General features: G+C 37.5%; 3 protein-coding genes across 3 annotated transcripts; 2 read left to right on the top strand and 1 right to left on the bottom strand.

Annotated features, from left to right (window-relative positions):
- Positions 1–8,746: 8,746 nt before the first annotated feature.
- Positions 8,747–9,928, top strand: LOC141827900 (transcription factor MYB36-like). The gene is made up of 3 exons (XM_074715241.1): positions 8,747–8,882; positions 9,036–9,165; positions 9,265–9,928. The coding sequence occupies exons 1-3, from the start codon at positions 8,747–8,749 to the stop codon at positions 9,860–9,862; spliced, it is 864 nt and encodes a 287-aa protein (XP_074571342.1). The 3' UTR covers positions 9,863–9,928.
- Positions 9,929–10,880: 952 nt separating this feature from the next.
- Positions 10,881–12,176, top strand: LOC141827903 (zinc finger protein CONSTANS-LIKE 3-like). The gene is made up of 2 exons (XM_074715243.1): positions 10,881–11,546; positions 11,697–12,176. Exons 1-2 carry the CDS (start codon positions 10,935–10,937, stop codon positions 12,021–12,023), a joined length of 939 nt encoding a protein of 312 aa, XP_074571344.1. The 5' UTR covers positions 10,881–10,934; the 3' UTR covers positions 12,024–12,176.
- A 5,937-nt stretch (positions 12,177–18,113) lies between these two features.
- Positions 18,114–20,621, bottom strand: LOC141827139 (AP2-like ethylene-responsive transcription factor At1g79700). The gene is made up of 8 exons (XM_074714395.1): positions 20,321–20,621; positions 20,152–20,234; positions 20,031–20,039; positions 19,857–19,945; positions 19,673–19,746; positions 19,548–19,598; positions 19,411–19,487; positions 18,114–18,682 (listed from the first exon to the last, which is right to left on the bottom strand). Exons 1-8 carry the CDS (start codon positions 20,458–20,460, stop codon positions 18,114–18,116), a joined length of 1,092 nt encoding a protein of 363 aa, XP_074570496.1. The 5' UTR covers positions 20,461–20,621.
- Between the last annotated feature and the right edge of the window lie 6,647 nt (positions 20,622–27,268).

Genomic DNA, 27,268 nt, shown 5'->3' with positions numbered 1-27,268 from the left:
GATGGATCGAGATGGATTAACAGTGAGACAAAGCCTTCGTTATGATGATGATGATGATAAATTAATAGACGTGATGGAGTTGGAATTTCTTAAACTGGCTGGTCTATTAAATCGGCTCGGATCAAATCAAACAATGTAAATAGAAACATTTTCTATAAATTAACAAGGTCGCCAGAGATAAATGGTCAACAGTTCTAGATAATATATATCTAATTTTGACTACCATTTAGTTCTAATTAAGTCTTCACGACAAGTTTCCTATGTGCATGTCCTTGGCGACGAAGTTACGATCGATCGGTCCGAAATTTAATTAATTAATTAATTTGGATTTTCTCCAGCAATAATCTCAATACATTATGTCTCTCCCTTGTATTACGCGTCTTCAATTACCACAAGTTAGACCACGACTTAGTCGACACCGGTTCCCTACTAGCTGTCCCGCACCGCGTAATTTCGTTGTTACTTAATCGTCTTCTTACCTTTTTATAGACGCGAACGCAAGCACAGACGAAACGGCATCGATGTAATGCGCCATGCCGCCCAGGAAAATTAATGCTTAATATATCGGCAATTGATCAAAGGAAAGTTAATATAATTCCCGAAGGGTCTATTTCAGAATTCTAAAGGATGCATTTATTTTTTATTATACCTCTCCCATCTTAAAAAAAAATTTAGTTTTTTTATTTAAATCGAATTGAACTAAATTTAAAAAATAATTGTTTTATCAAAGAATTTCATTAAAAAGTAATTGATGATTTAAAAACTCAATTTTTTAAAAAAATTAAATCATTCAATTCATTTATCATTTATATATATATATATATTTTATCAAAAAAAATTTTAATAAAAATTAAAAAAATACAAAGGAACGTCAATAAAAAAATTTTTTTTTAATAACTAGTTATAATATGAAAAATTAAATTAAATTTAAAAAGAAAATCAAAATTTAAAATTTTAAATAAAAATAAATAAATTATTTTGTTATTGTTTTGATTAAATTATCACTATTGTGATGTTGATTTCTTACCATCGACATCATTATGATTTTGATTTTTGAACAATAGCATCATCATAATTAAATTATGACTTTGAATAACATTACCAAAGTGATGTTGATGAAATTAACACCATCATTTTGTGACATTAATAATATACTGTGGTTTTGTTTGTCGCATAACAACACTATGGTGGTAGCTCTTTGGAGACCAACACTACCCTTTTGTGATATCAACATAATGGCGTTGATTTTCAAATAACAACACTACAAGTGATATTGATCTTTAAAATCAATACCATTCTGTTATGATATTAACAGCACATCATATTCTATTCTTTAAATAATAATACTATAGTGGTACTGATCATTATAAAATAACACCACTGTTTTGTGATATCAACAGTACATGGTGTTGTTCTTCGAATACAACAACTATAGTGATGTTACTCCTTAGAAATCAATACCACCCCTTTGTGATATCAACAAAACACTATCGGTTTACAAGTTTGAATCAACATAATTGGAACAAACCCATAAGTTTAATGGGCGTTGCGTTAATAACTTTTTCTTTATCTCTCTCCAATGTGGAGGAGAGAGTGTGGACTGGAGGAAGATTTCAAGCCAAAAGTTTGAAATATTTTCACGTCATAAATACTTTCTCTACTACCCTCTTCAAGTACATGCCCATATTTCAGAAATTCAAATTTAGGTCCATAAATGTGTTTCGATTAAAATCCATTGATGGACCTAGCAAGGTCTGATCGAACACATTCCAAGTCTAGTAGGTTTATGTACCTCAGTGTCCAAATATGTTTTGAGTTATCAGCTTGAAGGGATTCCCAATAGTGCTAAAAATATTTTAAAGTTTTAGATTTTGAGGCAACTAGCATTGATCCATAACTTTTGGTAAATGTCTCATAACCCATAATTCCACAGCCATAAATACTTTTACTACACGATCATCTTCCAATGTCATATTTCAGAAACTCAAATCCCTTAGCTCCGTCAATGAGTTTCGGTTAAAATTCATTGATGGACTAGCAAGGTTTGATCGGACCCATTCTAAATTCGGTAGGTTTTTGTAATGTCCCAAAGTTCAAATAAGCCTTGAGTTATCAATTTGAAAGCATTTCCAACGGTGCTCAAAAGGTTTTTAAAGTTTCAGACTTTGAGACAACTAACATAGACATATAAGTTCTTGTAGGCGTCTCAGAACCAAGAATTCTATACTATAAATATCTTTCTTATACTATCCTCTTCCAGTACATGTCAATTTTTCAGATATCCAAATCTCCTAAGCCCATCAATGGTTTCAGTTAAAATCCATTGATGAATCTAGCATGCTCTGATTAGACCCAATATAAGCCCGATAAGTTTTTACAGTGCCTCAGAGTCTAAATGTGCTATGGGTTATCAGCTTGAACACATTTCCAATAGTGCTTAAAAGATTTTTAAAATTTCAAACTTTGAGAAAATTGACACAAATTCATAAGTTTTTATAGGGGTCTCAGAACTAGGATTATTCATGCTATAAATACTTTCTCTACACTATCCTCTTTCAGTACATGTCAAATTTTTAAAAATATAAATCCCCTATATTTATTAATAAATTTAATCATAACTCATTGATTCTTATATTTGAATAACAACACTATAATGGTGTTAATCCTTAGAAATCAACACCACAAATTATGAGATCAATAAATTTCATTAGTTCTGATATTCAAATAATAACACTATAGTGTGTTGATTCTCGAAAACCAACACTAAGGCGATGCTAGTAGTCTAGTTGTAATAAATCAACACTAAAATGATGATATTTTGATGAAATCAATACTAAAGTAGTGATGATTTAATCAAAATAGTACCAATTAATTTTTTTAGTAATTTTTAATTTTAAAATATGAATAAATTTAAAAGAATTTTTTTAAAAAAAAAATTTTGAGTATCATCAATGATTTTTATACGAAACTATGACATAATTAAATTTTATTTTTTATTTGGTTTGGCTCAATTTAAATATTTTTTTAATTTAAGGACCAAAGGATATAATAAAAAATAAACACGTCCTCTGAAAATTTTAAAATTATGATACAGTATTTAGAAATTATATAACTTTTGCCTCCTTGGTCAGTAGTCGAGCGACGTCCGGCGACCACGACGACATCACGCAATGATCGGCCGCAGCTGCGCACGGAAGAGGCGATAAGTAGTAGGAGCCACTTCCTCTGGGCCTCGCCACGTGGTGGCGAGTGGCGGATCCCTCTCGACGGCATAATCCATTGCTATCCACCACCTATTCGATTTCGCGGGTAGTTTCTTCCCGACTTGCTCCGATTCCTACGCTGTCGGTCTCCTTTTCATGCTTTTCCGGTTGTTTGATACGAGAAGGGCGAGATCGAAGGAGGAAGCGTCGAGCTCGGATAGGGATTCCCCCGATTCTTAGGTATGAGTTTTTATTGGCAAGATGTTGGTTTTCCGTTTCCCCGTTTATGTTTCGTTTGTTAGATAAGAAGAAAAGATGGATATTTTTCCTTGCATATTGCTGGATCCGTTTTAGGGTTTCTTCATCGTTCCTTTTTTTAATATAAAATTCTTCATCGTCGTTAATTTGGAGGAAGAACTAGAGTAATTTACTGCTTTGTTTTGGGAGTAATTTAGTTAATATGTCGTCATATTTTTCACGTAACTCCGATTCAGTGGGAAAGCGATCATTTTGGAGGAGGATTGCGCAAGGCATGGATACGAGGAGGGCGGATTCTTGGCTGTCGCCCACCCTCGGTATCTGGAGTCTCATGTTTAGTCGAGTGGAGCGTGAATCGTTCGCTTGCTCTTCCATTGTTGCTCCGGCTAGTTTTTGAGTCCTGAGATGGAAATGAGCGCAGCTGTGGATGATTCTCGCGTGTCAAAATTCTTTGCAGCTTTGGAGGGAGCATCCTTCCTCGCCCGCTTGATGGTCGAGGGAGAGACCCGTATCGTGACTGTTCACTATATCTTTTTGGCTCCGGCGCAAGAGCTCTTTGATGGGGTATCGATCATAAAACACCAGCAGCCAGCTGAGGATCTCTACGCCTTGGTGTCAATTGTGGACGACGAGGATGCAATGAACATGAAGGAGTACGATAAGCACATATCTTATAGTAACAGAGATTCATGGTATTGGATAATCGTAAACAGAAATTACTTTTTCGGAACTATCTCAAACATTTTTTAGAAAAATCAAAATCTAGAGTCAAGGCCCTAAAGGAAGAACGGAAGGCTAGAATCATTGCATGCGACCATAGTCATTTTGATATCATAGTGAAGAGAACATGAAATTAAAGGAGGAAATTCAAAATTGAGATTCATTAGGATCACAGAAACTTGATCTAATATTAAACAGTCAAAGAGCAGTTTACATGGTAGGTTATAGACCTAAGTCCATGGATGTGGATTTATCTCAATGAACAACATCCAATGCTTAATGAATCCCACAATCATTTTGAACATGGGTGGGGCATCAACAGCAACCAGGTTTCTCATACTCACAGACTCGAGGATACATGTATCTATCAAAATGAAGCTAGTAGGATAAGTGAACACTATGTTGACGGCAGTATGATGCATGCCCATTTATACATGGAAACACTGATGACGAACAATCACTCCCTTCTAATTGCATCACTCCAAATCAGCTGATGTGCTATGCAAATAAAAGTTTTCTAACTCAACATACATTAGGAATTGCTCCAAATGCAAATGTGCTAGGAATTGAAGATACTGCGATAAGGTATCATAATCAGCTTTCTGCATATTCAGTAGATGGCCCCTACCAAATGCCGTATCATCTCATGAGCTCGTCTGTTCAACGATCGGAAATGGGCCAGACACAGGTCTTACGGGATAAATGCAGGTTGGAAGTCCAAGATTCCCCAACGCCCTGGTTGGGGATGAAATTACAAATGCCCTATCATCTCAGAATAACATTCTTACCCATCGGATGGTTGGCCTCAAAGAATCTTCTGCTTCAGATTATGTCCAGCCGAATGTTACAATAACAAACCCCAATATTAATGATCAGGATGGAAATCTCCTCGCAGCAGATTCTTCTGGTATACATGCCAAAGTTCCTTCTGAACCAGTTTCTTTTGTGTCATTGCCTTCTTGCCAAATTAACAAAGAACCAGTTGTTTCTGCTGGGACTGAGGTCCACAGGTATGCTCTATAAATGCAAGCTGCAGAAGAAGAAATCCCAACGGTAGATTGGCAGGAGAAGAGATGCAATTTCAGATGAACCTAATGCAGAAATTACTCTTCCTCCAAAGAGTAATCAGAATCTGGAATTTTCTTAGGCATGTAGCTTTTTAATGGCTGAAATAGCTGTGATCTCTCACTGAGACATCATAATATTAGTTTTATCATTCTGCCATGAGTCATGGCAAGGATACAGTGAATTGTTTGTTGGGAATATTGGTATTGTCATCTAATATTCTGTCATGAGTCATGTCCCTGTGATCTCTCACAGAATATTAGTTGTATCATTCTGTCATGAGTCATGACAAGGATACAGTGAATTGTTTGTTGGGGTTATTGGTGTTATCGTCTACATATTTACAGCCAGTTAGAGCAAAGGTGCATCTGTAGCATGATTGTTGGGGATAATTATTCTTGTTTTCTGGTGAGAGTAATTGAAGTTTTATTAACCAATCAAACTATGTAAAGCCTTCAGCATCATGCTGTTACTTTTTCATAAACCACTTAGCAATCATGATACAAACAAATCCCTATGAACAATTATGAGCCAGACAGGATCTTCCATCTAGTCAGCCTGATTTGGTACCTTTTAAGTCAATTTAGGTATTACCTGTTGCTTGTAAATCCTTCTAGTTTCTTATTCCTGTTGCTACCTGAGATATGATATCTTGCAAGTTTCGAAATTAAATTCTCTTCCAGTTCTGTTATGCATCATCGTGTTAAATTTTGTGAAGTTTTGTCTTTGTAAGAAATGTTTAGAATTTCCGTAAATAAATATGAAATCTCTACTCCTTGGGAGACTGACTTGAAGCCCTATGCTCTAGCTACTTCAAGAATCAATGTTATTTGTGGTGTATTACTGTTGAACCTTCTTTCTTCTGCTTGGACTAGAATCAACCGGGAACATTTTCTCGGTATTGCAGAATGAATGAATGAATGGAAACGACAACAATACTTTCATCTTTTTGAAATGTTAATTTGATCTCTTCAGAATCATAATAATTTCTTGGTGTTAAATATCTATTGATAACAGTACTATAACTGCAAAATCCTTGTGTGAAATCGTGTATCAGTTCATCAGAGGAAAAGATAAAACAGCTTCTTATATGATAGTTCAGTGAATGTAGTAGATTAAGATAGCGATGCCAGGTTTATGCATGATAAATTATTATAAATTTTTACACTTAATTTTATGCATATGCTTAAAGAAATAGACATACATCATCATGCATGGAGGGAGTAAATAAATACTTCTGGACCCAACTACGGTGTTGACTTCACATTGCAAATTTTAGTCTGCGTGAAAAGTTTCTACAATATTTCCACCGTTGACTTTTGTCATTGTTGAAAACCATGTCAAAGAAAATTAATGGCATGAATTGTACATGCTTTACAAGGACATTGTTCCTGCAATTATGATTTCCTATATTTGTAATTACCCAAGTTGACTTTTCTGAAGTAGCTTCCCTGTTACTTTCAAAAAGTCAACACTTAATATCAAAAGGGTCAGGTGTTGACAAGCCCGGCTGCCGCCCATGATCTACCACTTGCTCGACATGGCTGTCAAAATCTTGGCCATGTCGAGGTGGCCCTAATTGGACAATTGGCCCAGCCGAGAGGAAGGTGCTCGGCTTGAATGTCAAACTGGGTCCGTGTTTATTTGGGCGGCTGCATTTTCTTAAATTTTTTTTAAAAAAACATCTATTTTTTAAATACATTTTTTCTCATTTTTATATTTTCTACGTATGAATCATAAGATTTGCAAAATTTATGACCTAGTTTTGATCAGGCCCTCATCACCATCCAGGTGTCTGATACATGTTAAAGCGACTAGATTGAGTTTGAGGAAGCAAATTGCAGATTAATGGTTACGCCATTGAATTAACAAGTTAGTCAGCATTATGCTACAAGACAATTCTTTCAAAACAACACTAACCTATATACTTTAATTACGCACAAGTCATACTCTATGCAAAGTATATTATTATGGAGACCACTCCCACTAGAATTCTAAAAAGTAGCCAAGGACAAGGAGAAATGTACACTTTCCTCTCCTATTTTCTAAAGGTGTCAAAAATAAATCCGATCTATCAATTTGATCCAAATCGATCTAAAAATAATAGGGTTCGAATTGGAAGTTTCAAGTTTGGGGTTGAATTGAGCTTAGGTTGATTCGGATTGATCTAAATTTAGAATTTAAGAGTTTTTAAAAAATTAAATTAAAATATTTTTTTTAAAATTAAGATATTTAATTAATATTATCTTATGTTAGTACAATAATAATGAAGTATTAATATAAAAGTGAAAATAATTTTTTTTTGAATTATTGGAGTTGATTTTTGAATTGAATTCGAATTCATATTAAAAAAAAAATTTTCGCCGCATGTCGCTTACTTTATTTACCTTTGCGTTTGTTGTACTCCATCTTTTAGAAAGTTGTCCCCTGAAAGGTCAATGCAAGCTTTAATTTGCTCGCTTTAAGTTCTTATTTCTTCTGCAGTGCTTGACAAGATGTGAAACAGATCATCTCAATCATATCCACTTGTCTCACAAAAGAGTACTTTTAGTTGTTTGAACCACAAAAAGTGATGTGGTCTTTTGGTGGGATGATTGGTTTAATTTTCTCAATCACCAGCTGCAGATCAAATATTGCAGGCATGGCCTTTAGAATGCGATGGTAAAGTCTTCGTTAATATCTGTGAATGCATGCGGTTCTTTTTTGACTGCCATACCGTAATTTTATATGCAATTGAATACTCATAAAGTTTTATGGTGGAAAGAACATATTGGGCTTCCCTTCCTCTGTACGCATACATTACTGTTATAGCTTGTATGGGTACGTACTCTAATTGATATATACCTGTTTACATTTCTGAATCTTTTGTATCACCAATTAATGGAGATCTCTGGAGATTGTTCTTGCTGTCTGGCCAATAATATAATTAAGTTGCAATTAGCTAGCTTTCTGACTAAATCTCAGATGATCTTGGGAATGCGATCTCTGTGTGCCAGTGTACTTAATTTTGCTCTATTATAAGAATATTTTAAAGTAGTCGTATACTGCACTAATATCAATCAATCTATGTTAGGTGGGAATGTGGGATCAAGGCTCGATCTCCTCTTTGCTGATCATAATTATTAATAGTTTGTCTTGCGACTTTAATTTAGAACAGAGACTCGAGCACTAATTCATTGCATGCATGGACTTGGTCAATAATATAATATGCAAGATTTGAGATCCATTAGACAACTATATTATTTCACGTTGAAACTGATGCAAAAGGTGGCGAACAAGGTGTGGCTCAGCAAGTTTTGTCCTCCCTCGTAAGCGTCACATCTCACACTGACCATGATTAGTCTTCTTCCCCTTCGAGGTGCCTTCCTGTAGCTATAAACTAATGCCTTACTCGTTTGTTATATATCAACCCCAAGTTCGGACTCAACATTAATAACCCTAATTAGTTTCAGCTTTGTTTGCATATTTTGTGAAAGTTAAGAAGAGAGCTAGAGAAAGAGATGGGGAGGGCTCCCTGTTGCGACAAGGCGAATGTGAAGAAGGGACCGTGGTCGCCCGAGGAGGATGCCGAGCTCAAGGCTTACATCGAAAAGCATGGAACCGGTGGCAATTGGATTGCTCTCCCTCACAAGATAGGTACACACATATATGCATTTACTCCATCTTCTTAATTAGATTATTTCTTATATAAGGTTTAACCTTTTGAAAAAGGGTTACGAGTTTAGGATCTTCATGCATTAATTATGATCTATAGCATCTAACCAATAATTAATTATAAACTCGTTACAGGCCTGAAAAGATGTGGAAAGAGCTGCAGATTAAGATGGCTCAATTATCTGAGACCTAATATTAAACATGGCGGCTTCTCTGAAGAGGAAGACCAAATCATACTCAGCCTTTACATAAGTATTGGAAGCAGGTAATCGTTCGCGAACTGATTGATATACCATGATCATAATTTAATTAGTTAGGCCAACTATTGATCAGTACTCTTTGCTTCAATTATATGCAATATTAGGTGGTCAATTATTGCAGCACAGCTGCCAGGGAGAACAGATAATGACATCAAGAACTACTGGAACACAAAGCTGAAGAAGAAACTTCTTGGCTACCACAAGCAAATTAACAGATCAAAAATACCTCCTCAGTACTCTCCAATCAACCAAGAACACTCCAATTTGCACTCAGAAATCCTAACTCGTGCGTCAGCTGCGGAGGCGATGCAACTCCATATGTACTATAACAACAACAACGACAACAAGAGCCGTGCAATGGTTTGGCCTGCGTACCAAGTTGAAGAGAGTCGACTTACCAATTTGATCACCTCTGCCAAGTTCGTGCAACAACACGCTTATCCCAACGATACTGCGAGCGAATCATCTGGTCCAGTTTCTGTCGTCACGAGTGGTTCGACGACGTTGGAGTTTCCGATGCAGGAGGAGAAGGATCAGTTGCCGGAGTTGGACTGCTTCAAGGAATTGATAGAGCAGGAAGGCATGAGCTGGTGGTCAAGTGATGGAGAGGGTTTTGGGGAGAAGGTAGAAGCACTAGCGTTGAGTTGCTCGGCTGATTCTTTGTTGCTCGATCAGGAGTACATGAGAGGATATGGACTTTAGCTAGGAATCGTCGATTGTGTAAGTGGAGGCCATGAATTTGATGCTGAGAATCTTGTCGATATTAGAGCATGCACTTTACTTTTGTTCCTTTGATTAATTGTTGAAAGTTACAATAAGTTCTTGGCCTTGATCCTTCTGTTTGGCAAGTTTAGAAAATGGAATTTGGAAATTGTAAAACAAAATAGATAGAAAACAACGCCATTAATTTTAATTTCTGACATTTTTTATATATATATATATATATATATATATTCAAATTTATTATACATTCTTTAACATATTTATGTCTTAGTAACTTTTTGTAAATTGAAAATAAAAAAATATTGTTCATTAGTCAATATAATTCATTTTTTAAAGATGCTTGTTTCATAAAAATTAACTAAAGATATATTAAGAAATACAAATTAGAGATGGGCATAGAAAATAATCAACAATTTTCATGACCAAATAACACTAGTATTGAAAAAAAAAGTTTCTTAATTTACCTCATTATAAATGTTTTCACCCTTTACAGATGAGAAATATAAAGTTAAAAATAAAAATATAAAATAATCAACATCTTTAGAAAAATTAATCCCAATAGCCAGGAGATATTAAGAAATACAAATTAGAGTTGGACATAGAAGATAACAAGGATTTTCCCCATGAACAAAAATTCGGCCCACAAATACGTATTGAGAAATAACCAGTTTCTAAAAATATAAAATAATCAACATCTTTAGAGAGAGTCTTGATCATGATTCATGGATGATCTATTTTTAGTAAAATCTAGATTGTTAAGTTAGGCCGGACCGGGCCGGATGGCAGGTGGCTCAGCTGCTTTCCTGATAAATATTATTTTATCCTGATAAATATTATTTTATTTACTTCGAAAAAATTCAAGCAGCTAAGAATCTGCCACGTTCTTAATAGTCATTGGATGTCAATCCCACCAACCAACAAAGAAGATAGATAGAGCACGATCCAATAGCAAATTTGGAGAATCTAAAATTCCTCAATAAAACCATTAAAAACTAAAAATGAGCGGCCTAGAAGCAGAGGAAGACCGACCGTGGCCGTAGGAGTGAGCGCGATGGCGAGTGGCGGCGAGTCGAAGAAGGAAGGCGGCGCCACGCGAGCGGCCTCCGCCGCCTCCTCGAAGCCCTGCGACGCCTGCGGCCTCTCCCCCGCTATCCTCCACTGCCGCGCCGACGCTGCCTTCCTCTGCGGCGCCTGCGATGCCACAGTTCACGGCGCCAACGGCCTGGCCTCCCGCCACGCTCGCGCTTGGCTCTGCCAGGTCTGCGAGGCCGCCCCCGCCGTTGTGATCTGCAAATCCGACGCTGCCACCCTCTGCGCCACCTGCGATGCAGACGTCCACGCCGCCAACCCCCTCGCCCGCCGCCATCAGCGCGCCCCCATCTCTCCCTTCCTCGGCCCCGCAGGCTCCTCACGCGCCTCCTCCCTCCACGATGACGCCTCCGCCTATTCTCTACTCCACCAGGAGGCGACGCCGGCGCAGTTCTTCTTCTCCGACGCCGACGCCGACGCCTACCTCGATCTCGACTACGCCACGTCAGATCAGGACGAAGTCAAGACCGTTAACCGAGCGATTCCGTCCTACCTCCTCTCGCCCGGCTGCAGCTACTTCGATCTCAACGTGACCGAATCCAAGCCCGAGCCCGACGTTGTATTTTGCCACAGCGTACGATTATATATTACCGCCTAAGCTTCCGAAATATTAGACTTTCATCCCTATTCAAATGGCTAATTAGAGGATATGAAATGCAATTCTTCAAATTCTAGAGGTCAAATTGAAAATAGCCGATTAATCAGGTGCACAATATTTTTTCAGGAGTCATCGGAGGCGGCGGTGGTGCCGGATGTGTCGCAGGTGCCGTCAGCAGCAACTGCGGGTCTTCCCTTCACGGACTCGGCCATGGCGCACGCGGAGCGGGAGGCGAGGCTGATGCGATATCGGGAGAAGAGGAAGAGCCGGCGGTTCGAGAAGACGATAAGGTACGCGTCGAGGAAGGCCTACGCGGAGGCGCGGCCGAGGGTGAAGGGGCGCTTCGTGAAGCGGGTCGAGGCGGAGGTCGACCGAATCTACTCCTCGGCGGCGGAGGCGGTGGCGGCGCTCATGGCGGACGACGACTACGGCGTCGTGCCGTCTTCGTATTGAGTCTTTATCAAGCTCGTCAGAGTTTATTATCGCTTGGAAATTGAAACTCGTCGAATTGGAAATCAAGAGGCATGTAATTAATTACTAATTGCTTGGGCATTGTAATTTAATGTACTACAACTTTAAGTTTTATTATTGTAGCTTAATGATTAACGCTTTGTAAATTATAATGGCACAATCTTGTTATATAACAAATAAATAGTGTTTGTATTTTTCAAAAGATAGGAATTTAAATCATTCCTCATCATAAAATGAGATTGTTTAAAGAATATAGTTTTTAAACATTATAGTTTCTGAAAACATTGCCCTCTGAAATTAGATTATCTAGTTTTTTATAATTTATAAATTTATATTAAAATCGTAAATTATTTTAGAATTATAAATAAAAAAATACTTGCTATTTTTTTTTGGCTTGGGCCGTTCTTTCATTTTCTGTTGGCCCACTCTGTAGTCGATCGTGATGTACATTTGCCTTATCGTTTCAAATTAATATGTTAAATAATAAATATTAAATAGGATAACGTACAGAAAAAAAATCACTAATTAAAACCCTGAATGAGACGCAAAACTACTCATATATCACCCTCTTAAATATAATTAATCTACTAACTAATTAATTGTTTAGTCGTTGTTACTGTGGCGATCACTCAATAATTATCTCTCTTATTGTAAAATAAAAAATAATACGCTACATGAAAAATATAACATGAAATTCAATATGACACATGCACTCAACTGCATGGATGTGGATTTCATTGTATGGATGTGGGACCCATTGTATGGAGTGTGTCATGTTGAATTTTATGTTACATTTTTCATGTAATATATCATTGCTCTTGTAAAATACTGCTCTAATTCAATCCAACTGAATGAATTACTTACAGTTCAGCCATTCACTATTTTTCTTTTTGCAAAATAAAATGACAATATTTGCCCGTAGTATTAAATCTCGTAGAAAATGTTGGATTCAATCGACATTGATGGATCATCCTTCAGACTTTAATAAGAAAAAAAAAGACAAAATGAGGCATTGGTGACTAGGACAAAAAATGAATTGGATTGGGACTCAAGGTGCCTAATCCAGCCCACGAGTGATAGAGATGTGCACATGCACTTTGATTTCCCACCCACGATTCCACCTAAAAACTTCAATTATTGTCCTAATTGGCCACCGATTATTTATAATCACATTTAATTCGAGCCTTTTTTTTATTTTTAATATTTTCAAACTCGACGGTGTTTAAGAATTTGTAGTTACTTTGTTCTTATGAATATTCCCATTTTGATGAAATAATTAGTGATGTGGTGCAGTGATTGATTGGTGTGGTCAGTATAAGTTAGATATGTTAGAAATGATATATAGCATAAAAAAAATATAGTATATGGAGGGTACAAAAATGAATTAATAAAAAAAATTACTCAAAAAAAAAATTAAATCATTCTCGGAAACTATAATATTAAGGTCTCTATTTAGCCAACAAGACATAAATGATTGCCAATGGACCGAGAACAAAGTCGATCGGCACTCATCATATACTATTTCCCACTGGCTTCTTAATCTTAATTAATTAAATTACTGAGAATTGTACAACTTTTTGTTCTGTTGAAATTCTCCAAGAACATGACTGATATATAAAAGAAGTTACCAGGAAAAAGATTGCGAATACACTAGTTGACTTGTCAAGTTGTAATACCCATCACTTTTGACTCTGTTAAATAGAAATCTAAAACTCGAGATAATTAAACAAGTACTTAAGCCTAACAATCGTAATAATAATAATGATAAAGACACCCTCCATCCAATATATGATTGACAAGACATTCGGAGAGTAAGTTTAGTTTAGACCAAATGTAAGACCTACACACCCACAGTGACAAAGCCATCAAGATAGATAGATATATATACATACAGCTAGCAGAATGAATAATATATAATTAACAAAACTAAAGAAGCAATCACAATAATTAAAAAGCTCAGTCTAATTGGGCCTTGCAAAGCTTACAGGCTGTGCTCGAGCGTCTTCTTGCAAAACTCCACGAAGTAGACATCACAAGACTTGTACCAAACACATCTTTCTCTGGTGCATTGCAATTCAAGAGTCACTTGTCACCTCCAAGTGATGTCCACAGATCGAGTGTCTTATTTGGCTACTATTCCTTGACTAGTCGATAATTAATTTAGGTCCACAAGAGAACAACCAAGGTTAAATTATTAATAATCATAGTAGTATAATTTATTTTATATTCACCTGCATGGCTTCCGACTTGAAGAGTTGAAGTCTATTTATACTTTGCTTTTGCTCATCACTTGGTTGTGCAGCAGGACTCAGGAGGACTGGGTTGTTGGTCAGCCATGAGGAGGGCCTTAACTCCCGTGACAAGGAGGGGAAGCTGCAGAGGAGCAATGAGGGAGAGGAGGCCCCTACAGCATCTGGTGGTGCGAAAGCTCACGAAGCTTAAGATGGTTGTGCCTGGCTGCAGGACTGCTGAGTTGCAGGTACTGCTCAGGAAGACTACTGAGTATGTTTCATACCTGGAGCTGAAGGTGATTGTTCTCAGAAAGATATTAAGCCTACATGAGGCGTGATGAACGACTCTATTTTGTTTTCTTTCACTTTTACGTACTTCTTGTGCATATGATATTTGTGTCATGGGACGAGTGATGCCCTTTATCTGTAGCCCTAAGCAGTAATTACTTATATTGTGCATGCTTATCTTCATGGTAATTTAAGCATGTTGGTGTGGATCCTAATAAGGCTAAGCGACCCACATTTGAATCATCTGTAAAATGTTTGACAGTTGCATGGAGCCCATCCATATATATATATGTTCCAGCACTAATTAATGTAGTATAAATTGACAATGGAATACAGAAATGAACCTGGAAAAAGGGAATTTCCAGAGTGAAACTGCAGGTTCAGAATCTCCTGCTTTCGCATTATGGAAGTCCTTCCACAAGAAAATGAAGCGAACAAAACATTTCATGGGAACACTACAGAATACACTAATAGGATTTGTTCTAAAAGAGAGCAAAGGAAGTATATACTTGGATTTGTTCTAAAAGAGAGCAAAGGAAGAGAACGCAGTAAAACAATGCATGATCAAGCAAGGAACTCCCCTGATCTTATTGGGAATTAACCAAGCCTTAAGCATGAGTCTTTATGTCCAAGAGGAACCGGAGTCTACTTAATTAACTGTAGGATTTAACAACTGGTGAGGACCATGGATGCAAGACTGTTCATGCTAAAATCTATCATAGCACAGAGAAGAAGTAAATATACTTAGAACACTAGCTAGCAGCAATGTTATAAGCTCAGAATAAGTAGGCATATTAATTAAGAGTTACTAAGATCATCTCACTGTAGCATATATAACTACCTAGAAGTGAATATGTTTTATCGATGTCGAGGCTAAAACAAACATGTGACAACTAGATACACAAAATCAGCATATCCTAAGAAAGTTAGAAGAAGAAAGGATTCTCCAGTTTCTACAAATGTAATAAACTGATATTCCTATAGTAAAGCCACATGATAGGACAACAATTACACATTCTAGAACCCATAAAACCTGGATCTTGCCAACCAACCTCTAGCCAACATCACATATAAACAAGAGGATAAATTTTTCCTATCGAAAGAAAGCGAAAACACGATGAATGTCACTCTACATTCAAGCTTGTAATGTCACAAAAATTAAAGATTTCTGTATTTCTTGTCGGAGCCCGCCAGCATAACTACTTCGGCACAAAACAGCCATATGAACAGTCACTAATCACACAAGCTGGTAACAACACACTTATCATAGATTCTGTGGGCCTATCAAGCATGTGCATACATTTGTTTTGTCCAGTGAACCAAGGATGAAACGATAAGTCATGTGACGACATTAAATAGATACTGATACTAAACCAATCTTCCGGGGCAATAAGCCTCTTTTTTTTGTACCTAAACAAGCCTTAATTCCCCTCAAATAGTAAGTTATCAAAAACATCTATGCAAGTCCAAAAGCAACACTTCGATTTTACAGCCAGTGCTCACAATTCTCTTGTAGTGTTTTCCCCTTTGAAACCGTGACCTCTGACTAGAGAATTATATGGACATGGTTGCAAAGCTCCTGAGTCTGAACGTCAGCTGGTGCAAGCTTGAGGGATTATAGGAAGAGGATAAAAGAGGATCACTATCTCGTTTTCTTTGCATATTTAACCTTTTATGATTATAACTAACTACACGAGCAAATGATTTAAATTGTCAAGGAGCTTCAACAATCATCATAAAGGAATACTATGGCATAGCAAATCATCAAGTGAGTATGCCCTTCAATCTAAATGATGAAACTATAGATGTCACAATAGTCCAAAATACTATGGCATTCTTGTCAACTGTCATGCATCCCAAATTACATGGAATCAAGTAAGCAAAGAAGGAAACATTAGAGAAAAACAAAAACTACGAAGCCATGCTATAGTAATTGAGCTGAAGCATACACGCACAAAACAGTGCTGATCTATCATATCATGCGGCATCAGCAATATCACTTTGGTGTCAGCCTCCTCAAGTTCACAACAGGCAACCCTGAGTCTGTAGAAGGAAAAAAAAATTACAATCTTTAGTGTCTCTGTTGACTGAATGTCATCGAAGATCTAATAGAGGATGACTGAACACAAAAATTACACTATAAAACCAAAAGATCTGAAAGCATATACCAGAAGGAATAGAAATTGATTCAGTATGAAAGCTGACACTTCTATGGGTTCTGATCTCTGAGCAAGGACCAGGAAGGTCTGCGGATTTACCTGAAAGATGTTAAATAATTCATAAACGTGAGGTATATCAGCAATTTACTAAATATTCATTAACAAGTATGTTTTGAAAATGATTTGGGGAACCAAGAGGTTCACTCGGTTCTATATTATAAGTTTGTAAGTGACAGGTTGCAGAATGGACTAGTCCATGCATGGTGTCTCCGGAGCTACAAATTATATAACCAAATTACAAATGTTATTAATATCTTTTTCTGAGGATTGATTACACGAATTAGAGGAGCTTTAATTAGCACAACCGTATGGGTAAAGGCTACATATAATAGATCTAATATGATCATATTAAGAATTTCGTGATTGATTACATCTCATTAAGAATGGGCTCGCATGACAAACTACCTACTGTCCTATTCAGGGCACTTCTTGGTGTTCAAATGGCAAATTCTTTGAAGCAAAGAGGCATGCATAGTGCAAACGAACCCAATGAAATTGATTAATTAATATGCAAATATTGATATTTGAGCAAGAATTTTAAAAAATACATATGATATTTTTAAAGTTAAAAAATATAAATAATTTGAATTTGAACTTAATTTAAAATAAAATTAAAATAGTCCGCTAAAGAGGCTCAAGAGTCGAAAGACAAATCCAGAGGAAGGATGAAGGCGGACCTGCTGACGAATGAGGGCTGGCGGCGGAAGCCGGCGACGAATCCGATGGGGGCGCGTCAACGAGATGGGCGTACATGTAACAATCTGACGCGAGGTAATCCGCCACCGCCTTGGCGAGCCCCTTGCTCGAACGCGGTTTCGCGAGCTTTCTTCGCACTCCAATCCTCTTGTCCATTTCTTCCCCTTGAAGCGGAAGGTGGTTACTTCGCCCTCTGCTTGACGATGTAGGCAACTCTCCACCGGACCGGTGAAGCCGTAGTGAAGAAAGAAACACTAGTGGCAAAAAGGAAACGTGGCGAAATATCGCCTTCTTCCAGCGACACGAGTCAGGAAAAAAGAGCGGCGACATTATTAAATTGCAGGAATCTAAGCGTTACATCTTCACGCCTGAAGAAGAATATCAGTGCTGCAATACTTATTAAATTGTCGGCGTATACTTTCTACTAATTCCAATGAAAGAATTTTAAATCTGAATTAAACAGTTAAGAACGTAGAATATTTTTCACGTATGAATATGATACGGATAAAACAATACAGGGAGGGTGATTTGTTTATACATCTGCAATTTATTGATTACTTGCGCAACAAAAATCCTGATCAATGAAAAAGGAAATATGTGTTTCTCTCTTTTATCGAAGTCAAATGCTCCCCCTCCTGTTACACATCGAATTCCCAATCGAAAGTTGGCAACAGATACGAGTTCAAATAATCAGCACAGAAAATGGAATCATCTCCTTCGGCACCGGATCCTAACAAGGTTTGGTAATCAAAGTATGCTTGTACGTCTTCTGCAAAACTACACTGGGAGGAGGGCACGTCGTTGTAGTCGCTCACGAGGGTCGGCGGCGACGAGCTCTGATTCTCTGACGACGAAATGATCTCGAATATCTCCTGCAACTCCGATGGTTTCAACAGCAGATCGAGGTCTGAAGGCAACGGTGCTAACTCGGGACTTAAAGAAGGAAACTGGGACTTGTTCTCTGAGCTACTGCTACTTTGTTCTTGTGCAGGGCTCAAGTTTTGGATGAAACTCTCATGGATATCGCCTGGAATTGCCACTGGCACTGTACCAAGATGGTCGGCACTGTTGGTGCCGACGCTGCAGCCACTAATTCTGGGGCCATGCGCTCCAACGTATCGACTGACGTCGAAGTTGGTGACTGCGTTCAGGCCGCGGTACTTGATGGCAGCAATGTCGTAAGCAACCGCAGCCTCTTCTTCAGTAGCTGAGATCCAACAGAAGAAGAAGTTAAAAAGAATACTACACTGAGCACAGCAAGGTCTATCCACTATACTATAAGCAAGCCAAGGTGAAAGAATAAAACAAGTACGATTGCCAATTGATTGATTTGACAGAGTTCTTCCCCATTACAATTTTGGCTAAACTTTCGAGACAGATGAACCTACTTCACCGATTATAGTTGCTTGATAATTACTGAGTTAACTATACTTGGAAGCATGCATCAAATAGCTGTTGCAACCAAGCTAAGTAGATACATAGCAGTAGCATCCATTAAGGGCACCAACTTCACTTGAAGATGCTGGATGTTGGTGATCAATTTTGCCTACCTATAACCTACCGGATGCCATGGATAACACTGGTATGAAGGTCCCTTCGCACAAGACCCTTCACATGAAACTTGTGACCGGATGGCGCAGCCGATAGATCGGCCGGTGGAACTAGTTTAGTGAAACCCTTGACCCAACACAGTGACTTTAACTAAGAACGACTAGTGTAAGTACTTGTCGACAAAATAAATGCATCATGTGAGTTTTCATTAAAAGATATTTACTGCACGGTACAATCCTAAAATAAGACCCTCAACTAATTTATGCAATAGTACAACTTGATACTACTACATCTCAAAAGTATTCAATGCGCACTGCTACATATCAAAAAGTTACATGCTTGGTCACTTTTTAAGAGAAAGCAGTGAAAGATTAGATTACAAACCATATGTCCCAAGGTAGAGATACTTGTTGCCAAGCACACGACCTATCCGAGCTTCCCATCTTCCATTATGATGATGTCTGTAATGATTCAAGAATTAGATGATGAAATTAGTCTTGTACTTGTTGCTCTTTTATTACCTTGCGACGCCTCTGTATTTTGAAACCCCTCTTGAGAAGCCATTGCTTTTCCTGTTCATGTCATAAAACTTGAGATTTTAACAGGATTAGTTGCATCAAGGAGATGGTTATGTCCTTTTAATTACCTCCTCAATGAGCCAATGTACTCTACCTTGGACAGACCTTCCATCTTCTCCAACTCTTCTCTGTATAATGATATCTGCAATTCCGGTTCATGAATTTTCAACTTTTATTGAAAAAGGAGAACTACAACAAAGAGAGGAAAAAAGAGACTTGTATCTGAAAAAGAAAAAGAAAGGAGAACTTTACATCGAAGTTGAGAATGGTATCGTGTCCCCAGTACTTTAAGGCAGCCAAGTCATAGGTACGAGCTGCTGCTTCCTCATTATCATAAGCTCCTAATAATCCAAAATCAAAATCAATTTTCTTACTTTTCTTGATTGATTTTCAAATAATTCACAAGATTTATCGAGTTTGACTCACCAAGATAAACTGCAACATCCATCCATCCATCCATCCATCCAAAAAAAAAGAAAACAGTGTTAGAGAAGAAAACATCGCATTTTAAACAACCAAGAAACAAAACAAGCAAAACAGCACATGCCCTGTTTCCCTTTCTTGTTCTGTGACTCGTTCCAGATGTTCTTGTCCCACAAATGAGCCTCATATCTCCCCGTCCATCGATGCCTGTGAACAATTTTGTTTTGCATTTATCAGTTAAAATTCTTCTGAGAGAAAATTTAAAAAAAAACAGACACAACTTTTAATTTGACCTGGTGACTCCACGGTAAACAGAGCTGCGCCGAGACGAGGAATCACGGGGCGCACCACCCTTCCTCGTTCTCTTCATCTTGACGACCGTAACAGCGCTGCTGCTGCTGCTCTCTGGTTCCTTCTTCTGGCTCTTCCCCATCGCAGCAATCAATCGATCGCTGAGGAGAATGGAGCTTATAAACGGAGGAGGAAAAAAGCAGAGCAGCAAGTGACTGTTGAACACTTAGCAGAGGAAGGAAACAGAGAGATGAATGGGATGGTTCTGGAAGAGGTAGTTAAATAGCAGAGGAGATGACTCGCTCTTAAAGATCAAGCTGCAGTTGCTTTGTGACGTCAGGATTCGAATCGCACGTACAATGTTGTGTTTCAGTATGACTATATTCGAGACAAATCAAAGAAGCGCTTTTTTTTTTAATCATCACATTGGTGTACCAGTTTTATTTTGCCCTGATCAATCCCTTTAAAGTAAAAAAAAAAAAGTCGATTTTTATTTTTCTAACGGATCGATTTTATATTTAAATTCTGAATCAGTACATTTAAAGGTATCTATATGTAAATTTAAAGAGGGCCAATGCTTCGTCATGATCAACTATAATTTCTCGATTTATTTATGTTCCGATTAAAAATCGATGACAGTCAACTCATCGGTCAAGAAGATGTCACCTCAATCTATGCGGACCCTAGTAGGAGGGGGACATACGAGATCACCACGAACGAACGGATTAGCTGGTGCCGGGGGATCAGGCCACTCCCACGCTCAAGTCAGTCCTCCGATGAAGAGAGAGTAGCAACAACAATCGTACGTAGTAGTAGTGAGAATGCAAGAGTTTGGATAGAGAGCCAATACCTGCGTGGGAACTGATATACCTTCGAAGATAACATTCCATCTATCAGGGGAGCAGGCTATGGTGGTATCTGGGGGGGGGGGGGGGGGGGGCAGAACCTGGGCGTGTCTGACACCTGCGCCAGTAGGGTGGCATCTAGGGAGCAAGGGCGATACGCCTGTAACTGCCCTGCGGCGCGGTGCTGTACATCACCTTTGTCGTTTAGCCATAAGTAGGAAAATGATGGCCATGACGAGATGAGACGTGGAGATATGAAGATAGCTTTCCCCTGCATGACAATTCACACGCTTGATTGTCTGTATTGCAATTGTATGTTATAGGAGGACTTGAGCCGGGACTGAAGTCGGAGTGGGATAAGGGTACTTGGGACCAGCGATGGTCGGGTTTATCCGGGTAAAATGGGCGGAGTAGATGGTCGAGCAGACCAGGTAGACTGAGCAGTCTGAATGCGTTGATTGTTGATGGCCAGGCTAGGCAAGTTACCCGAGAATAATCATGGTGAGTGTTGGCCGAGTACACTGCATGTCACAGTGGGATGGTTGGATAAGATGAACAACCTGGCTAAGTTGCGCAGACTGAGCAAGCCGGGATGGGCTAAGTGATGGGTGGCCCGGGAAATGATTTAGTGGTGCGGCGCGTACTCGGGATTGACTGTAGTCCTGCTAGCCCGGGTAGGCAGAGTAGAGGCCCATGCAGGTCAGGCAAGATGATGAGTATGGGTAGGCCAGGTAGGCTGATTGGTCAAAGATCTATTATATTGATCCGTCCACCCAGGTTTAGCCTCAGCCATGTTCAGCCGGGGGAACAGAGTGTTGGATCCCCATGATCCGGATAAGAAGGTTCATGCGAACGGACCAGACGGATCGCTCTCAGATGACTGGGCTTGAATTCCTAAGACCATCTTGACCGTGGACCCCGGGACCGACTAGGTCGGGCGATCTATTGACCTACCCTGCCACGTCGGGCCGGACAAGACCACCCTGATCGCGGACTCCGGGACCGGCCAGGTTAGACGATTTGTTGACTTACCCTGCCACGTCGGGTTGGACAAGACTTATCACATCAACTTCCTTACTTGTACTGATCGTGTGAGATCGTTGGAATGACGAATTTCACCTTTTACAAAAGAAAAGAGGGCCAATGAAATAGAATGTTGGATTTGATAGTTTACTTTTTAAATAATTAAAGTGTGAGATTAATTCATCAACTCCAACAAAAGAAGGAATTTGTCACTCTAACGGTCTCACATGCACAATCGATCTCACGACCATCTATGAGGAAGTAAATTAAAAAATTACAATTGGTCATGATAAATGAGGGCATTATCTTAACTTGATCGAAATTCAATCCTTGTTCACTTTAATAATTATACTATATCGTAACTAAATTAATTATGCCCCGGAACAAGATTAATTTATCAACGTCAACTGTGTGCTATGTCTGCTACAATCTGCTACTGAGACGTTGAAGTTTGCATTGCGATATCACGTGCCATGTGATATTAATTCGTATACAGTATATAAATTTTTTATTATATATATTTAAGGAAGAGTCTTAACACAACATGATAAAATTAGTATTGTTTGATTTGAATGTCAGAGTCATAAAAGTAGCTTTTTATAACGTAGAATAAGATAATAAATTTTTCTTTAAAATTTAATATTGATGAGAATTTCACACAGCAAACTCTCTAAGAAATTAAAAGTTACGTGAGCTCAATGCTTGTTGAATGAGTTGTATTTAAGTAGTTCCACTAATCAATAAGAATTTAAATTTGCATGATGATGTTATTAGAGAGTTCTAAATGGACAATTTCAATCTGTTCATTTTATTTTGCAGATATACTTTTTTAAAAAAAAAATCCACCGTGTGACATCATCCCTGTTGGAGTCCAAATCCAAGAGGTACATAATTTCAAAAGTAATAAATATAATTATGTTTGCGTGACATCATAAATAACTAAATTAGTCGTTACAACCTTATTATATCAAAGCATGAACTCATAGTCTGTGAAAATAAACGTGCAAAAAAAAAAAAAAACAGTTACAACCATATCTCATAAATAAATAAATATAATTGCTCAGGTTAATAAGTTAATAATTATTTTTTCCATACTCAACTTGCATTGAATATTTGAATAGATGTGTGGCCTAATTAATGAGAAAATTTTGTCGTATTATTCACTCGAGTAGCTTAATTCTTTTATAGGAAAATATTCCACGAATGCAATTTTAGACGATGCGATGCTAAATGTACTTAACCAATTGAAATAACAATAATAAGTTGGAAGAAGAAGAAGAAAATTAATGCAAACATGTGATTAATTACTAAGTTGGTGTTTGGTGCATTAATCAGTACTGATGCCCACGACAAGTAGACTACGATCCGACGTGGAATGCATGGCATGCATGCCACTGCGTGAATCACGTCGGCCGTGGAACTGTTAGAACTCACAATTCACATTGAAGAGTAATCGTGTTCCCTGACGTCTACACCGCTTTATCGCCTTCGCTTCCCAACTAAATCTTTTATTAAGCTGCCGTTCGGAATTGACAAGGAATGATTGAATGACATAACACGATTTTTAATCAGAATTTTAATTAAATTATATATATAAGAGTTTGATATGTTCACGCTAAACATCTAATATAAATTATATAAATTATAAAATTTAAAATCTAAATCTTAAAAAAAAATTAAAAATATATTTTATATTATGTGTGCAACATATCATTTATTAATTTATATAAGATTTGGTATGATGCACGTTTTATGCTACACACTTGTGAACTACACCTAATATGATTTTTTTTTTAAAATTCTCATTTCTTTTAATCTTAACACTAAATTCTAAATAGTAAAACCTAAATTTTAAATAAAAAAATTAAAAAAAATATTTTATATTAGATGTACATGGGATATGCAATATAAATTATGAAGCATATCATTTTGCCTACATATATACACACACTTTTTCAAAAAATAAGGATTACAACAAGTTAATTTAGATTGTAAGTTCGTGGTTGCCCTTCTAATAGTAATTATATATTTCTTGTTGATGAAAATTAAAAAAAAGTAGTCATCTTTTCTAATATTGATATTTCTTCTGATCGACTGTTTTAGGCCGACATGACAAGGTGATTCATCTTTTCTAATATTGATATTTATTCTAATTAATTATTCTGATCGACTTAATCTGTTTTAGGCCGACATGACGAAGTGATTTAAGAGGGATATGTGGATTGATCAAATTAAATATAGTGAGATTGTGTAACATGACGTCCATTTAATAAAGTTTTCTACTCTTTTATTTATTCTTAATTAATGTCGACTGGATTAAGACAACTTAAATTATATTTGGTAAGGCTTTTTATATTATTTTAAAAAAGAAAAAGAAAAAAATAACGGAGACAAGCAGTGTTAAAAAGTAGGTCACTTAAAACCCTAAAACCCAAATCGACAAACAACTATTTTAGAAGGCTTCTTTTAAAGGGGAAAAATTAATTTAAAATCTGAGTGGAAAATCGTTATATACTTAGATGTGAAGTTTTTATAAAGTTCTATCACAATTATATATAAGTGAGAAAAATAATATAAATATATATAAATAATATAAAGAAAGACACACATAACTGACCGACTAGTTGAATGTTTGTTTTAATGTTTTTCTCTCTCTCTTTTTTAAATATATATTACTACAATCTACTTCTCTGGTAATCCTTAGCTATTATCGACCATGATATCGAGGAGAATTAATTTGTGTAGTCCAGAATTGTGTTAGTGACTAATTGGTCTGAAAGCTCGAGGCATAATTGGCCCACTTTGTTAGGCCTGCCAATGAAAAATTTCTCTCTCAGCTATTAAGTTAGAAACTCGAAACTATATAACATATAAAATTGCACACAGAGCAAAGTCAAAGTCAACGCTTGGAAAGGAAACAAGATTGTGGCATCCACGTCCATGCTGGGTCAACTCGTCTATTTTGGTTCCTAACCAAATTGAACCAAGTCAATTCCCATTTAGATCAATGTAAAATCTAAGAACGGTCAAAGTCGCTCTGTCCTTGTTTTTCAATGCATTTGTTACTACATACTTGCTGAAAGGGTCTTTCTACAAGTCAATTAACCATCTAAAATATTGTCAGAGGCGTGCTAGAGAAAAGCTAGCTAGTTAATAATCAGTTCGTATAATTAATCATATATAGCTGAGTTAGTCATTTTACGGGGTGCTTTTTCATCCACTAGGGCTTCTCCTCTCCCTTTGCATTTGGGGTGGAAATTTCGGTGTCCGTTAGTGTGACATGCTCTTGTGGAACTACGAGTCAAAGTGCAATCAGTGCAGACCGATACTGCTAGCACGACCCTTCATACGGTCAAGTCAGTACTAGGTTGAAAGATGAAGCTCTCGGAAACATGAAAGAGAGAAAAATGCTTAAGAGAAAAAGAGAAGAGAAATTATTGGTGGAGAAGAGATGCCTCTGTGCGTGCGATAAGAAAATCATCATATCTTTGCTTACCTCTATTGATCCTTATATAGCCGACAAAAAAGAATCTCCACGTAAGTTGTCACGCGAGCTCTAGATAAGACACGTAGGCAACCACATGAGCGAGACGTTGTTTGCAGGCTGATCACATGAAGGGTGGTAGAACACTAGGGATGACAACTATTGGATCGTACCTCTGACACTATCGAGTCATTGGCCAAGTGTTACATTCTGCATGAGTTGTTGGAGGTTGTTGGGCTATTGGCTAGATATGTGAGAGTTGTTGGAGGTTGAGACTGAGTAGTAGATTATCGCCAATAGTTGACTAGACTTCTCGAGTTTGAATAAAAAATCGTTGGATAAACATTTAGTGTTCGGGAGCGCAGACTTTGAGTGACATGCCTGAATCCAAAAGGGACAAAGTTGGACGAACGTCAAGTGCTTGGGAATGCAGATCCCGAGTGACATTCCTGAATCCGAACGAGATGTTACTGGACAAGCGTCGAGTGCAAATTCTGAGGGGCATTCCTAAGTCTGAAAGGGACAACGGCGGACGAACATTGAGTACTCGGGAGCGTAGAATCGGAGTAACATTCTCGAGTCTGAATGGAACATTATTGAATGACTGCCAAGTGTTTGGAAGTGCAAATCTCTAATAACATTTTCGAGTCCGAATGGGGTTGTTGCTAGATGAATGTTGAGTATTCGGGAAAGGAGACCGAGGAATCGAGAGTGTTTGGGAAAAGAGACTGACAAATCAAAAGTATTCAAGAAATTGAAAATTGATGAATTAAAAAGTGAGGTCAAATACTCGAGAATAACTTCGGATACCATCAGTCATCAAGACTTCAAGGATGCTATAATTAGTTTTGTGATAAGTACAATCCAAACTCCACAATTTATTGTGGATGAGAAGCCGGCCCTTGTTCCTACATTTATAGTTAGGGAGAATATGTTAGGTAACCTCAAGCTTGGCCCACAACACATGCACCCGTGTTCCTTCGTACCGATTATTATTCATTTTATAAAAATAATGTTAACTTAATTGGTGAGCAAGCAGGGGAAGGGGAAGGTGGCCAAGTGGTTGCTGTCCACTACTCGATCAATTTTTTTTTTAATTCAGATATTTAATTTTGTAAATCAGTTAATTTTAAAGTATCCATCTACTCATAAAATTATCTTTTCATTGAAAAAAAATTAATCATAATAATTAAGAATTAATTCACGAATACTTAATTAATTATGAAAGTATTTTATCACCATTATAATTTGGAACTAATAACAATCATTGATTAGAAGATAATAAATGGATATGAATTTAACTTTGTAATTTGTTTATATTACTTAACTAATTCGAATTTAGAAAATTAAAAAATTGGCACGTAGTGGCAGGGTTTATGTTTGGGCATCGACACATGCCATGCTGGATCGCGTCTGCCCTCGAACTGGCCTTAACCGCTGCCCGTCACGCCGTCCGGTCCGGTTCACATGTGACCATTATTGCCGTGAACAATGGCACCAAATCGTGGACCCAGAATTTTAGCTACACAAAGGACCCACTTTCAATAATGAAATTATGGAGGGTGAGAATGCGACGAAAACAAGGATGGAGTCGGATT

This window comes from Curcuma longa, chromosome 4 (assembly GCF_044706935.1).
Source record: "Curcuma longa cultivar G26 ecotype Majalengka, Jawa Barat chromosome 4, ITB_CL_G26_1.1, whole genome shotgun sequence".
NCBI classification, from domain to species: domain Eukaryota; kingdom Viridiplantae; phylum Streptophyta; class Magnoliopsida; order Zingiberales; family Zingiberaceae; genus Curcuma; species Curcuma longa.
This window is presented reverse-complemented; position numbering and strand designations above follow the sequence as displayed.

Excerpts from the sequence above, each read along its gene's own strand:
- LOC141827139 (XM_074714395.1), bottom strand. The coding sequence starts at position 20,460 with ATGGGGAAGAGCCAGAAGAAGGAACCAGAGAGCAGCAGCAGCAGCGCT. Across the intron at positions 20,235-20,320 it reads GTTTACCGTGGAGTCACCAG|GCATCGATGGACGGGGAGAT; the intron begins GTCAAATTAAAA and ends AATTGTTCACAG. Across the intron at positions 19,599-19,672 it reads TACATTGGCTCATTGAGGAG|GAAAAGCAATGGCTTCTCAA; the intron begins GTAATTAAAAGG and ends TGACATGAACAG.
- LOC141827900 (XM_074715241.1), top strand. The coding sequence starts at position 8,747 with ATGGGGAGGGCTCCCTGTTGCGACAAGGCGAATGTGAAGAAGGGACCG. Across the intron at positions 8,883-9,035 it reads TGCTCTCCCTCACAAGATAG|GCCTGAAAAGATGTGGAAAG; the intron begins GTACACACATAT and ends AACTCGTTACAG. Across the intron at positions 9,166-9,264 it reads TACATAAGTATTGGAAGCAG|GTGGTCAATTATTGCAGCAC; the intron begins GTAATCGTTCGC and ends ATGCAATATTAG.
- LOC141827903 (XM_074715243.1), top strand. The coding sequence starts at position 10,935 with ATGGCGAGTGGCGGCGAGTCGAAGAAGGAAGGCGGCGCCACGCGAGCG. Across the intron at positions 11,547-11,696 it reads ACGTTGTATTTTGCCACAGC|GAGTCATCGGAGGCGGCGGT; the intron begins GTACGATTATAT and ends ATATTTTTTCAG.